We start from the raw sequence: 16014 nt of genomic DNA on the forward strand, positions 1-16014 counted from the left end.
ATGACATAGAGATAATTTAGGACTTTAATACCAGACCAGCATTGGGTTTTTCCCATAAAATTGCTCTATTACCTTGTACAACACATGAACCCAAGTTCCAAAACACACACACATACACACACACGCATACCAAGTATTAATTATCATCTTCATCTTTTTTAAGTACACTGATCCATGTTCTTCTTGTTTGATTAGAGAAAGTTTCTAGTAGTTTAAGCTGACTTGTTATGTGGATCATACCCTTTGAATCCTTGTATATACCGATGTTTTTCTTTAACAAAAATTTGTATATGATACCTTCTCTAGATATAGATTTTTGGCCTACAGCCCATGTCTCTCATGGATAGATTTTTCCCTCCACATTTTTGAAGCTTCCAAGGTTGAGACTAAAAAGCTCATTTCGTTTTTTTCCTTTTGAGTAACTGTGAAGTTTTTTCCCCCCGTGACTTTTTGAAGATTTAGATTATTTTCTCTTTTTCCTTGGATGAATTTCATCATGAGACATCAAGATGTGTGTCATTTAACAATCTTGGGCAAGCTTCACTCTTTGGATTGCAAGAATTGAGTCTTAAAGTACTCAGTTAAATTACCCGTAAAATTGTAAAGGAGAGATTTGAACCCTGGGGGTCTGATCTCAGAACAGCAGTGGTTGTTCTAGTGTTTCAAATGATATCAATTAGGAGTTAAGATGGTGGAGAAGTAAGGGTTCGAGGATTTCCCTCATCCCGGAAACACAGCTGTATTGGGGTCAGAACACTTGGAAATCTATCTGCGGAGTAACAGAAAAATCTGCACAGGTGGAGGGAGACAGCTTGGTGGGACAGAGGTGCTTGTATGCAAACTGGGGGAGATAAAACAGCATGGGCGTGGAAGGCAGGGATCCGTAGAGAGAAAAAAGGGAGAGAAAGAGAAGCTGTGGATTGCCCTAACGCAAGTTAGGACAAGAGAAAAACCTCCAGATCGTGGACTGGGCAATAAGAACTATGGAGAGTGCCAGTCTCTACTTTGAAAACAGCCAAAGGAGCTGAAGACCAGAGTTTTCAAAAGTGTGTGCCATTCTCGGGACCAAAGCCACTGTCACGTGCATGTGCCTGGGGAGGAGGAGAGCTTTGGCAATCTCAGGGGCACATCAGGAGAGAACAGTCCCCTCCGTCGAATACTGTGGGGTATATTGCACCCTCAAAGACAAAAGACCCTGCAGTCGTCAGCCATATTAGCAGTGCAGAATGGCACTACCCCAGAACCAAGTGCCTATGGTGCAGGATCCATTACTATATCGGGTTTTGAATCCCAGCTGAGCACCTAGAAGTATGGGAGAACTGTGGAGCAAGACAAGCCACCTGCCTGCGCTACTGTGTGAGGCCTGCCTGAACAGTGTGGTTGAGATTGGGGTGTCATCATTTTCTTCCCCATCACCAACATGGTGGGGCTTCAGGGAAAAAGACCCCAGCACAGGCGTGATCTGCTTACATGAAGCCCCACCCCTGTGTGCCCGGAAACTGCTCATCTACTGGAGCAGAACTGACACTGAGTGAAACAGATGACCTCTTCTCCGGACCAGCACAGCCGTAGGTCCCAGACACCAACAGACAACTGTCCTGCAGTTGTGTATGTTAGTCTGTTGCCCTTTTTTCTTTTCTTTTCGTCTTTCCTTTTCTTTCCATCTCTTGTCTTTTCTCATCATTTCTTTCAACCATCTTTTTTTTCCTTTGGAATCAGGCTCTTAGTTTCTGATTTGATTTTTGGTCAATTCTTATAAATATATATATTTTGTCTTTTCTCTACGTTTCTGCTTTGTTTGTCTGTCTGTTTAGGCAAGTATTTTTACTTTATTTTTTTTACAGTTTTTCTATATCTCCTTCTTCTTTCTTTTCCTTTCTTTCTCTCTGGATTAAGCCTTATAGCTTCTTTGATTCTCTGCTTGGTCCTTTTTTCAGACCTTTCATTTTTTTCTTTGTATGGGATTAGGTCCCCTGCCCTCTCATCTTTCTAGGGATACTTCAATGAAAAATCAAAGCACCCCTGGTGGAGGGTCTAAACTATCCACCACTGCAAGTAAGGAGAAGCCTTATAGAAGACTGTTTGGTGGGTTACAGCAACCAAATACACAACAAAGGAGGGCATGCAACACACTCCAAATACAATTCCTGAAGTGCCAGGCCCTGGGCAGTGTATGACCCCTTTTAAATATAGTAGTTCTCACAGGTGCAGGACATACAACAAAGTATTAAAACACATAAGGACAGAAACCAGGCCAAAATGATAAGATGGAAGAATTCTCCTGAAAAGAAATCCCAGGAAGAAATGAGAGCCAGGGTAGACATGTAAGGGCAGTAACAGACCTATCCCAAGGTGGCTCCCAGGTGTCAGTGCAGAGCCTGCTGTGGGGCTCAATGCCACAAACTGTGAGATCATGACCTGAGCTAAAATCAAGAGTCAGATGCCTAACCTATGGAGCCACCCACGTGCCCCTACTACATTTCAAAGAAGAAAGGACACTGTCACGCTTCACCCATCAGATCTCCCCTCGCCAGGGCCATCTCACCTTCCAGAGTTCCTTAGTCCCTTTCTTCACCCTCATCATCCGTTTCTACCTTTCCTCACTGAAATTGTAAGAGAGAACTTACCAGCTTATAATGATTCACAGTAAAACTGCAGTAAATACTATTCGATTTTACTATTCTAAAGTATTTATTCAGAGTATTTGCTATTCCACATAAATTTCAGGTTTGCTGAATCTAGTAAAATCAATACATTTCTTTTTTTCTTTATTAAAAAAACATTTTTTTCTTTTTTTTAAATAGAATTTATTTTTTTAAATGTTCACTTATTTTGAGAGACAGAGTGCAAACAGCAGAGGAGGAGAGGGGGAGGGGGGAGAAGGGGAGAGGGAGAGCTGGAGAGAGAGAGAGAGGGAGAGGGGGAGAGAGAGAGAGAGAGAGAGAATCCCAAGCTGGCTCCCAGGTGTCAGCGCAGAGCCTGCTGTGGGGCTCAATGCCACAAACTGTGAGATCATGCCCTGAGCTACAATCAAGAGTCGGATGCCTAACCTACGGAGCCACCAGGTGCCCCTACTACATTTCAAAGAAGAGAGGATACTGAAAGCAGTTGGGACACTGCACAACTTTAAATCACACCATATAGGTAAACATCACACAACTATTTCTAAAAACTGGAGTTTTCTTGACAGCAGAAGGCGAATTCCTATTTATCATATTGGCATTGCAACACAGAGTTCGGGATTAAACGCCACTACCTCAAGTTTTCTGGATTACATAACTGTGTATAACATTCATGCACATCTTTATAAAATAGTACTTTTAATTAATTTATAAGTAATTCTTACGATTGATAACGTCAATTATTTTTTCCATTTGAGGGTTAACTCTAAAATTGGAAACCATCTTGTACTTGAAACAATATACAAAAAATTGTTTTACTTTGATTTCTGATAGAAGAGAATCTCTCTAGCTTTGATCTATATTTTAGGTCCTGAAAGATTATTTTTGGCCCTTGAAACCTCCAGAATTAGGTAACACCCACATCTCTCCAAACAAAATTTTAGTAGGTTTAGTAGGCTTTTAATTTATTCACATTTCTCAGCCAGGAATTTCTGGGCTGTGGCTAATTTCAAAGATCATGCACTTTGTAGACCCGAAGTCTAAACGGTCTACATGAAAAGCTGGTCATAATATATTCCAGGAAACAGAAACTACTATGTGGTAAGATTGAGGGACTGTTATTCTAAACTTTGTCCTGTAAATATGACCAGTTCTTAGCAGCCTGTGGTGATTCGCCCAACTGCGATGTTTTACAAGGAAAACAACTAATGTTTCTACACACCTGGCAATGGCAAAGCAGAGAGCCTATTGCATCGAAAAGGTACTAACTGGTCTCCATGAAACTTGGGCCAATAAATTCTTCCTATGGGCTATCATTCCTCTTTAGAGTGAGGAGGATTTTTTGAGGAATGTTCACTCTGAACAGGACAGAGGCAATTTATGAAATGCTAAAACATTAAGACTGGTTGAGTAAAGCAGATTGTGCTGATGTTCCAAACTGTCTTCTCAGTTCCTCAATTTACCATTCACTATTCAATGTGGTATTTCTCAATATCTCAATTTACTATTTCATATTTATTTCTACATGGGAAATAAAACCAGAGGCAACTATTGAAGGATATATGGATATTTTTAATGAGTAAGGTTACTTTGTTGAGTGAAGTTTCTGTTACGTATGGTAGACTGATGGAATTGGCATTTCAAACCAGTTTTAGAACTTTTTGGCAAACAAGGAATAAATCACAGTTCTACAGCTGCTGAAAATTCATGTGATTTTTTTCTACTCACTTGTGCATCATGTGCGCTTTTGGGAAAATCATGAGGCTAAAGTATTGCTTTAAATACTTTAAATAGTCATGTTACAGTTTCTCTATTAGGAATTAGCCGGATTTAGAGTGAGTCTCACGATAGCGTGTAGAGTGCTAATGCCCAATTCACCAGCAGAAACGGATGCCACATTTAAACACATTTTGGTGAAATAGAAAATACAGGTGAAATGAGTCAGCTGGGATCAATTATGTAAGTAAGGAGTTTACATCAGTATTACTTAATTTTTAATACATGCTTTATAACACCCGATTTTAAAATTTCAAATTCCACTTTGTAATCACTGAAACAGTTTAATTAAACTTGGCATCAATTCTTGAGTTTTAAACATGAGCTGGAAAGAAAACAAATCTTCCTTACATGACAAATGATGTCTACATAAAGCCTAGGCAAACAATATGTAAATATTGAGACACTGAACATACTCCTGCTAAAAAAAAAGACAAAAACACTTGTGTACAGAAAAAGATGTTTGTAATGGTTTGTAGCATTAAGAGTGTTCTGGAACTCTTTGCCAATACAATAATATTTTACATATGAATACACACAGCAATATTCACATATGCAGTAAATACGACTGTATAGCTAGTTTCAAAGGTGGCTGGATATAAGGTTTCTGAACTAAAAATCAAGCAATAGCATATCAGAATGTGAAACTAAAAACGCTCCGTGTCTCAGAAAAAAGAAAATTAAGCATATTTGAATAAACCTTAAAAAAATGACTGAGGAATATAATTAAAGAGAGATACCTGCCTTCATTTTCTAAATTGAAAGACCATCAATGACAGAGCTTTAGTGTTATTTGTTGGTATATTTCAATGCTTAGAGGCTGACAGGAAGCAAGCATTCAAAAAAACTTGTTGACTTAGTGAAATGTTTTGGAAATTTATGAATGATAGGTAACTCATTTGTTTTAAAAATGTCATTCAGGGGCGCCTGGGTGGCGCAGTCGGTTAAGCGTCCGACTTCAGCCAGGTCACGATCTCGCGGTCCGTGAGTTCGAGCCCCACGTCGGGCTCTGGGCTGATGGCTCAGAGCCTGGAGCCTGTTTCCGATTCTGTGTCTCCCTCTCTCTCTGCCCCTCCCCCGTTCATGCTCTGTCTCTCTCTGTCCCAATAAATAAACGTTGAAAAAAAAATTAAAAAAAAAAAAATAAAAATGTCATTCAAAAAAAGTAAATCAAATAGTATCACACAGTTTCCTATCATTAACTAGAAACCAAATTCCATCCAAAGAAACTTTTTAATCTATTGAGAAGTAGTGTTAGAATGAAATGTAATTATGTGTCTAGAAATCACCTTACTAATGCCAGAAAATAAAAACTTCTACATTCATATTCACTATTCTCTTAAGAATAGTCTTTAGACTGGTCTTCTAGAATATACCTCCAATACAACCACAGGAAAACACCCATGAGAATATTTGGATGTTGTAAACATTGCATACTCATTTTTTTCAAATTTATATGGTATATTCATGCCAAAGGTACAAGTAATGCTTGCTTGTCTATAAGACTTTTAAGGCCGTGACAATAACAGTTGTAAATGCTAAAGGGATTCTTCTTTAGAAAGAGTTAACATCTATATCTGAGATAAATCTAGTCATTAGTTGAAGGTTTCTATTGTCTAATTTCTGTTCTGGTTCTATATATATTCATATACTTCTTCATACTTTCACAGAAAGCATTTGGGTAAAAATTCTAAGCAAAAAGAATAAATTATGTTTTATGATAATTACAAGGGAAATGCTTATATTACAGCATTCAAAATATTAAAACATGTTTCGAATTTCTACATTAAATAAAATTATGATGAATAATCACATCATCTAAATAAGCTGCTTCTATTTTTTGAAACTTAACAATGTCAAAAGCCACTCACACACTAAGCTACAGAACAGTAATTAAATCACAATCTACACCAAATTCCTATTACCACTGTGAAAGCAGAACAGAAAATGTTTTATAACACAGGAAAGGCTTTCCTTTTTGCACTCTTACCTTCTGCAACACAAACAGTCCACCACATAAGCCAAACAACCTGTGCTGAAAATCTCATTTTGAGGATCCTTTAGGGGCACATTTAATAGCCGACACTGCTCACTCTATGTCAGCTGCTCTTCAGCTAAAAGTTGTGATTAGAGCAGGAAAGCACTTGCTCCAAAAGGAAGCTGAAACACAGTTTGGGAATGAAAGGGATTACTAGATGCTCCGCCCATCAGAAACTTTTGCAAAGTAAAAGAAAAAAAATCAATCACAGGCCCCAGCAATGCCAGAGTTGGAATCAGACTCCCACTGCACTCCCACTGATTGTTAATGCTGTGACCCACTTTTGTTTTTATAAACCCAGCCTGTTCTAAGTTGGAACATGTTCAGGTTCTTGGAATGTGCAAGGCAGTAACCAGTGATATACTTCGGATTTCATTAACTCTCTAATTATTCAAACCCATTCAGATCTATCGTGTGTACACTTCAAAAGATAAAATAATAAAAGCACCTTTAACAATCATTTACAGGGGTGTCTGGGTGGCTCATTCGGTTAAGCATCCAACTTCAGCTCAGGTCACGATCTCCCAGCTCGTGGGTTCGAGCCTCAAGCCAGGCTTTGTGCTGACAGCTCAGAGCCTGGAGCCTGCTGCAGATTCAGTCTCCCTCTTTCTCTGCCCTCCCCCCCAAAATATAAATAAACATTAAAAAAATTTTAAAAGAAATCATTTACAGAGCTTGACGTTAGGCAACGCTTTCACAAACAAGACCCAGACAACGTGAGTGAACTTTGCCAAGAATGCAGTGCTGGTTGATATTTGCGACCTGCTTTTCCCGCAAACCATGCACTTATTCTTTTAAGGACGTGTCACATACGTGTGTGAACCAACAGGATCACTCTCAATGGACATAAATGAGTTTAACAATTCAAAACTCAAGAAACTGGAATGCTGGATTGCTAAAACTCTATGTTGAAATACGATAAGCATGAAGAGAAGGGAAGCAAAGGGTCTGCTGAATCTCGAGAAGGTGAAGACGCCTCTGCAGCAGCACCGAGCTCAGGAAACCGCGCAGCACTAGGTCTCAGGGAAGCCCCGGTTGTCCCTTCAGTCAGTCCCTCTCGCCCTCCTCTCACCACACACAGGGTGACCACTCTCCGGATCTCTGGGAACATGGAGTCCATTTGCCTGTCTGGTACTCTGCATCAGCTGAGAGATCAGATACTGAGTCTTTAGTATTCAGAGCCTTTCGTGAAAAACCGTGTGTCATTCAACCACGCTGTTGGGTTTAATTGCGGATCATTAATTCTTAGGGCGTGTAATGTTCAATTCTTTGAACATATCTCATTTTATTTGTGTGCCTGCCACTGGGCACCAGGGTGGATTCTCGTTTGCAGCTAACAGAAGTAGTGCCGCTATGAGCCTATTATGAGGTTTTGGTAAAGACAGGTCGTCATTCCTGATGAGTACATACTGAGGAGTGAAATGGTAGGACATGACGCGTGAATACGTTTACGTGTACCAGGTAACATCAGAGAGTGTTCCAAAAGGATTCTGCTAACTGGTGTGCCATCAGCAGTGTATACATTGCTCCAAATCCTCAACACACTTGATATCTCCAATCTGTGCGATTTTGGCCATTCTGGTGAACACAGAGCAGTACTTCTTTGTGGCTTTAATACGCCTTTTGCGGATGACAAATGAAGTGGAGAACTCGCGTGTAGCAACTGGTCATTTAGATATCCTCTTGGGTGAATTGTCTATTCAAGTCTTTTCTGCTGAGTTATCTGTCTTTTACTTATCTCATTGTGGGAATTCTTTCTATACTCTTTGTACATTCTTGGACATATGTACTATAAATATTTTCTCCGTCGATGGGCTATTTGCTCAGTGTTACATGTTTTTTACTGAGCAGAATTTCTTCATTTTAAATGGAACAGTTAGATGTTTGCTTTTCATAGTTATGCTTGGGTGTAATTTTTTCAAACATATTCTTCAAGCCTGCTTTGGAAGTTGGTGGCCAGCTTTGGAAGCTGGACACGTTTTCAGAGGGTTCAAACCACAAATTCAGGCTGAATTCACTGACACGTGTAAGCAGAAAAGAATTCTGGGTCACTAGTCGCCTTGCACGTCTATGGCTCTAGCCACAGCAGAGACAGTCCTTGTTAATGTCACGGGATAGAATCATTGCAATGGACAAAAAGAAAATGTATGGAGCTTAAAACCAAAAATAATTTTCTTGGGGCACCTGTGGCTCAGTTGGTGAAGTATCCGAGGCTTGGTTTTGGCTCAGGTCATGATGTCACAAAGTTCCTGAGTTCAATCCCCATCAGGCTCCACACTATGAATGTGAAGACTGCTTGGGATTCTCTCTCTCCCTCTCTCTGCCCTTCTGCCCCTCCCCCCTGCCCCTGGCACATGCCTGTGCATGTACACTCACTCTCTCCCTCAAAATAAATAAACAAACTTAAAGAGGTTTTCTTAATTTTAAAATTGAATTAAATTTAAAATTGTTTCCCGTGTGGATTAGTACCTTTCGTGTCCTATTTAAGACATCCTTGCCTAGTCCTAGGATGCAATAATGTTTTCCCCTAAAAGCACTGTTTTCTCTTTCACATTTACAACTCATTTGACATTTGTGTATGGTATCTGGTACTAAGAGCGACAGACGTATTTTTAAAATATAGCTATCCAACTGTTCGGGCAATATTTACTGAAAATATCACCGCTTTCCTACTACACTGCTTCACTCTGACTTTTGTCTTAAATCAGGCAACTGGAAATGTGTGAGTCTATTTCTTAATATCCTCAGTAAGCTCAGTGAGTTCACCAAGCTCATCATACCACAAAAGCTAGAAGTCCTGCTTTAATTTTTTAAAAGATTGTCTTCTAAAGTGTCGATTTCTGGTAACGTGGGGTTCTTCTAGTTATCTTTTAAACTGATTTCTTGCTTAACGTTGTTTGGTCTGAGATGTACTCTCAATAATTCCAATCTTTTAAAATTTCATAAGATTAATATTTAAAATATATAAGGAACTCAACACCCAAAAACAAGATATAAACTTAACACCCAAACAACAAATAATCCAGTTAAGAAACGGGCAGAAGACATGAATACGCCTTTTTCCGGAGAACACATCCAGATGGCTAACAGACACATAAAAAGATGCGCGACATCTCTCAACATCAGGGAAGTACAACTCAAAACTACAATGACGTATCGCCGCACACCTGTCGGAATGGCTAACATAAACAACACAGAAAACAACAGGTATTGGTGAAGATGTGGAGAGAGGGAAATCCTCTGGCAATGTTGGTGAGAATGCAAACTGGTGCAGCCACTCTGGAAAACAGTAGGGAGGTCTCTCAAAAAGTTAAAAATAGAATTACCCTACAATCTAGCAACTGTACTACGAGGTACCTACCCAAAGGATATAAAAATACTAATTGAAACGGATACATGCACCCCAATGTTTATAGTAGCAACAACAGCCAAATTATGGAAATAGCCCAAATGTCTAGTGACTGACAAATGGATAAAGAGAGGGTGGTATACATATAACATACATACATTCACATATGGTATACATACACATAACATAATGGAATACATATACATGTATGACGTACATATATATTTATAATACACACACACACACACACACACACACACACACACACAATGGAACATTTCCCAGCCATAAAAAAAAGAATGAAATCTTGCCATTTGAAATGACATGGATAGTGCTACAGAGTATAATTGCTAAGTGACATAGATCAGTCACAGAAAGAAAAATATCATATGATTTCACTCATATGTGGAATTTAAGAAACAAAACAAAGTGGAAAAAGAAAAAGAAAAAAACAGACACTTAACTATAGAGAAAAACCTGTTGGTTACCAGAGGGCGGGGGGGGGGGGGGGGGCGGGGATGGATGGAGATCTCCTCCACCCCTCCCACCAGCCCAAAGATTAGGAACACGACAGGGATGTCCATTCTCACCACTATTGTTTAACACAGTTGTGGAAGTCCTAGCTTCAGCAATCAGACAACAAAATGAAAGGCATCAAATTGGCAAAGAAGAGGGAAACTTTCACTTTTACAGAGGACATGATACTCTATATGGAAAACCCGAAAGACTCCACCAAAAGGCTGCTAAAACTGATACATAAAGGCAGCAAAGTCACAGGGTACAAAATCAATACACAGAAATCAGTTGCATTTCTATACACCAATAATGAATCAACAGAAAGAGAAATCAAGAAATTAATCCCATTTACAAGTGCACCAAGAACCATAAAATACCTAGGAATAAACCTAACCAAAGATGTAAAAGACCTGTATGTTGAAAACTATACAAAACGTATGAAGGAAACTGAACGAGACACAAAGAAATGGAAAAACATTCCATCCTCATGGATTAGAGGAATAAATATTGTTAAAATGTCAACACTACCCAAAGCAATCTACACATTCAATGCCATACCAATCAAAATTGCACCAGCATTCTTCTCAGAGCAAATTTATATGGAACCACAAAAGACCCTGAGCAGCCCAAGTATTATTGAAAAAGAAAACCAAAGTGGGAGTCATTACAATCCCAGACTTTAGCCTCTACTGCCAAGCTGTAATCATCAAGACCAGGTATCGGCACAAAAACAGATACATAGACAAATGTAATACAGAACCCAGAATAAGACCCACAAATGTATGGCCAACTAATCTTTGGCAAAGCAGGAGAGAATATCCAATGGAAAAAAGACAGTCTCTTTAGCAAATGGTGCTGCAAGAACTGGACAGCAACACGTAGAAGAATGAAACTGGACCACTTGGTTACATCATACACAAAAATACACTCAAAATGGGTGAAAGACCTAAATGTGAGACAGGAAACCATCAAAACCTTAGAGGAGAAAGCAGCCAACAACCTCTCTGATCTCAGTCACAGCAATTTCTTGCTCAACACATCTCCAAAGGCAATGGAATTAAAAGCAAAAATGAACTACGGGGACCTCATCAAGATAAAAACCTTTTGCACTGCAAAGGAAACGATCAACAAATGAAAAGGCAACCAATGGAATGGGAGAAGATATCTGCAAATGACATATTGAATAAAGGATTAGTATCCAAAACCTATAAAGAACTTACCAAACTCAACACCTAAAAAACAAATAATCCAGTGAAGAAATGGAAGGAAAACATGAATAGACACTTTTCCTAAAGAAGACATCCAGATAGCCAACAGACACATGAAAAGATGCTCACCACCACTCATCATCAGGGAAATACAAATCAAAACCACAATGAGATACCACCTCACACCCATCAGCATGGCTAAAATTAACAACTCAGGAAACAACAGATGCTGGCGAGGATATGGAGAAATGGGAACCCTCTTGCACTGTTGGTGGGAATGCCAACTGGTGCAGCCACTCTGGAAAACAATGTGGAGGATCCACAAAACATTAAAAATAGAACAACCCTACAACCCAGCAATAGCGCTACTAGGAATTTATCCAAAGGATACAGGAATGCTGATTCATAGGGTTACATGGACCCCAATGTTTACAACAGAGCTTTCAACATAGCTAAAGCATGGAAAGAGCTTAAATGTCTATCAACTGATGAATGGATAAGAAGAATATATATATATATATATATATATAAATATGTGTATATATATATATATATATATATATATATATATATATATTCACTCGTGTGGAACTTGAGAAACTTAACAGAAGACCATTGGGGAAGGGAACTGGAAAAATAGTTACAAACAAAGAGGGAGGTAGGCAAACCATTAGAGACTTTTTTTTTTTTTAATTTTTTTTTTTTCAACGTTTATTTATTTTTGGGACAGAGAGAGACAGAGCATGAATGGGGGAGGGGCAGAGAGAGAGGGAGACACAGAATCGGAAACAGGCTCCAGGCTTTGAGCCATCAGCCCAGAAACCGACGCGGGGCTCGAACTCACGGACCGCGAGATCGTGACCTGGCTGAAGTCGGACGCTTAACCGACTGCGCCACCCAGGCGCCCCTAGAGACTCTTAAATACAGAGATCAAATGGAGGGTTGATGGGAGGGGGCTGGGGAAAGGGGAAAATGGGTGATGGGCACTGAGGAGGGCAACTGTTGGCATGAGCACTGGGTATTGTATGTAAGCAATCAACGATGGGAATCTACCCCCAAAACCAAGAGCACACGGTACACACTGTATGTTAGCCAATTGGACAACAAATTACATTAAGAAAAAACAAAAGATATTGTTTGTGATGAAGACACACTGGAGGTGACCACAAGGTCCACTTGGAGAGGACCTCTTCCATCACCACACAGCAGGTAAGAAGGCTCAGAGTCCCTGAGCTTGCTGACCTGGAAAATGTCCCCACGATCTTAAGTGAAAAAACAATACACATAAAGGATAATTCCATTTGGCTGTATTTTTAACCATACACAACAAAATTATACGTTTTCATAAGCACACATATACATGTATTCAAGAAGGCTGACAAGGATGTATGCATCAAATGATACGGTTACTTCTAGGAGAAAAGGTTTGTGAGGTGAGGGGGCTTTTGATTTTTTGGAACTGTTCCTATGAATACTTCCTAATTTATGTTTAAAGGCTGAACAACTCTGTAAAAATACACTACAAGTCACCAAAATGTACCTCTGGAGTTAGTGAATTTTGTAGTATGTAAAATATATCTCAAGAAAACTATCCAAATAACTTAGGAGCATCTGGGTGGCTCAGTCAGTTAAGCGTCTGACTCTTGGTTACAGCTCAGGTCATGATCCCGGGGCACATGGATTGAGTCCCATGTCGGGGGATTCTCTCTCTGTCTCTCTCTCTCTCTCTCTCTGCCTCTGCCCACTGACATCCTCTGCTTTTCAAAAATAAATAATGAAAAACAGAATTAAAAGAGAGGATGATGTAGATGATGAAGAAAAAGGTGTTAAGGCAATGAAAGACCAAGAAAGGCCAAGAAAATGTCACAGACCAGAGACTAAGACAACATTTACATGCAAAGTGGTATGGAAAGACATTTCATGGAAAAACTGGGGGAATATGAATAAACTCTACAATTGTATTCATAGGACTGTGCCAATGTTAATTCCTTACTTTTGATACCTGTACTGTGGTTATAAAAAACGTTATCGTTACAGGAAGCTGGATAAGAACTCTACACTATCTTTGCAACTCTTCCGTAAATGTAAAATTACTAGAAAAAAAAAATCAGCAGCAGCAAATACACTTGGCCCAGATATAAAGACACCTCCACAGGCTCACTGCCAAGGCCCCAGTGGCCCACCCCAGAAAAACCTGTTTGTTTTTTTCTCGTGTAATCCTTTATCCATATGCATTGGAAATTGTCATTTCTCAAATCTTTCCCCAGTTTTACTGAAGATTTTCCCCCAAAGGCACAGTGGACTGACACAGTACCTGTTCCCCAGCAAGGCAATGGCACAGAGGTCACCCTTCTGTACCTGAGGCAGACCAGCAGGGGGCACCACGAGTCCTGGCAGCATCAAATCTGCAGCAAAGGAAACAAATGCATCACAACCTGTATTCTGCCTCTAAACAATTCCAAGTTCTACTTCATCATTTATTCATTCACTCAACCTACAGACCTTTATCAGGTATCAGCAAGGTTATTCATAATGAAAACTAAAAGACGGCAACCTGAGTATCACAGCATTTCCCTAGGGGGGCTAGTGATCCAACTGAAGCACCAAGGCCAGTTCCATGACCTATCTTATTCTGGTTTCCCAAATTTAGCTTACTGACTTAAAGGACAGCCTATGGCAGTTCACAAACTATTTTCTCATTGAAGTACAAAGTACAAAGCTGACTGAAGCCTTTCAACAGTGTCGTAGAGGCCCAGGGACCTCACGGAAGCAGTCAAGAGAGAGATGAAACGCAAACGGGGGGAAAATTCCATTTTTCAACCATATGAACGCAGGAAGCGGGTACATTTATTGGAGTAGTCGGTCCTTCCTAAGCGGGTTTCATTTGATAGCCAGAATATAGGGAAATCTTCTTACCTGCTCCCCCGACCAGTTTTTCAAGCACCGGAGGCCACGTCGTGAAAGCTGGGAGAAGGTCAGGATAGGACCACAAGGTATACACTGCCCAAAAAGAGACACAGATTTACTGCCAAAAAGTCAATCCCCTGGGGCACTGGCAAAGCCAAACGCGAAGGCCACTTTAATTCAGGGACAGTAAAGGAACTCAGCTCAAAGCTAGAGAAGAGGCTGTGAGGCCCAAAGAGGGTTCATTCTGGTTTTTGTGTGTTTTTCTTCAAATTTAAATGTATTTATTTAAATTCAAGTTAGTTAACATACAGTGTAGCCTTGGTTTCTAGGGGTTTCCTTCTTAAAATAGGCAGATTCTTTTTTTTTCTAATATACCTTTTTATCTTTTAATAATTGCAATATAAGCGATTACAAATATACATAAAAATGCTTACAAATCACATAAACATATTTATACCATTACACAGCCATATAAAATGGAAATATGGAAGGATAAATATTAGGATATCACCAAGAATTTCCACACTTGTGAAGGTGGTAAAACTACTAAAAATTGAAAAAGTATACACATATACAAAAGTACATGTGAATATAATTTTTAAAAATTATAAATGGTAATCACTCTCTTGTCTTAAAGCTCTCTCCTCAGTGACTAAGGAAATCTTCTGTGGGTGTGCTTAGGAAATAACAGGGAGGCAGTGGGCCCACAGGCTTTGCTATTGGAATGAAGAAGGCAGATTCTTAAAAACCTGGATGTCACCTGACACTGGGAGGCCCCATCATTCCACCTGATTGTAGTTGTAGAAATGGGCACAGCAGGTAAAAGCAGGGACAAAGACCAAGGAGGATTCCATTTGTGACCTCAGAAACAAGTAGACTAAGAACAGGGCACCAGCCTGTAAACAATTTGGAAATTTCCGCATGTTTATTATTTGTATTCCCTCTGTTTTCATAGTGATTAGTGGTAAAAACCCTTAGATCAAAAAGCAGCAAAGTGGGGTGGGGGCAGGAGCGGCCCAAGGAGACCGCCCTACGCTGCTGCAGCCCAGCTTAGGGCAAGAAAAGCCCCAGTGACAAAGCAGGTGTCAGCAGCTAGAGACACAAGGACCCTAGATGTCTGAGTTCTGTCACAAGGAGAGAAAGCAAAGGATCCTGAGAGCCGGATAGAGCCAAAGGAAGAATCCCTGTGAGGTATCTCGATGGGAGTACATCACTAAGACAGCTGGGTACGTGGTTTCCTATCACAGGATCTTTTCAGTCTCTAAAGAAAATCCTGCCAGTCATCGTTTTAAGACGTATTTCCTACATGTCCTGAAATGCCACCCTTTTCGAGACCCCTGCTCCATCCCTAGTTAACCCCCTAGGAACTACTATTCCTTCATCTCAGAAGATCTCTTGGCAACCGCGCTCTTTCTGTATTGGCCCTTTCATTCTCCCTCCTACGGCAGTAAGTTTCGACCTTGAAAGGCCCAAGTCTAGGGACACTGGGCCCGAAACGATTCTTACGGATGGTACTGGGAGATTTGGCACTTACTGTTTTGAGTAAGACAGGTGCATGAAAGAAATAAGGAGAAACGGATGCCAGGCAAGGATTACAGT

The 16014-nt window shown here is 40.0% G+C and overlaps 1 protein-coding gene across 1 annotated transcript in view; it reads right to left on the bottom strand.

Annotated features, from left to right (window-relative positions):
* LOC123382726 (complement factor H-like) overlaps positions 1-13895 on the bottom strand; it is a 60393-nt gene extending 46498 nt beyond the window's left edge. Inside the window, exons 1-2 of the mRNA XM_045048530.1 lie at positions 13823-13895; positions 6388-6557 (exon numbers count right to left, since the gene is read on the bottom strand). Of these exons, the coding sequence (XP_044904465.1) occupies positions 6388-6445 (58 nt within the window). The 5' untranslated portion in view covers positions 6446-6557; positions 13823-13895. The remainder of the gene's footprint in view (positions 1-6387; positions 6558-13822) is intronic.
* Between the last annotated feature and the right edge of the window lie 2119 nt (positions 13896-16014).

This window comes from Felis catus, chromosome F1, assembly GCF_018350175.1.
Source record: "Felis catus isolate Fca126 chromosome F1, F.catus_Fca126_mat1.0, whole genome shotgun sequence".
Classification (NCBI taxonomy): domain Eukaryota; kingdom Metazoa; phylum Chordata; class Mammalia; order Carnivora; family Felidae; genus Felis; species Felis catus.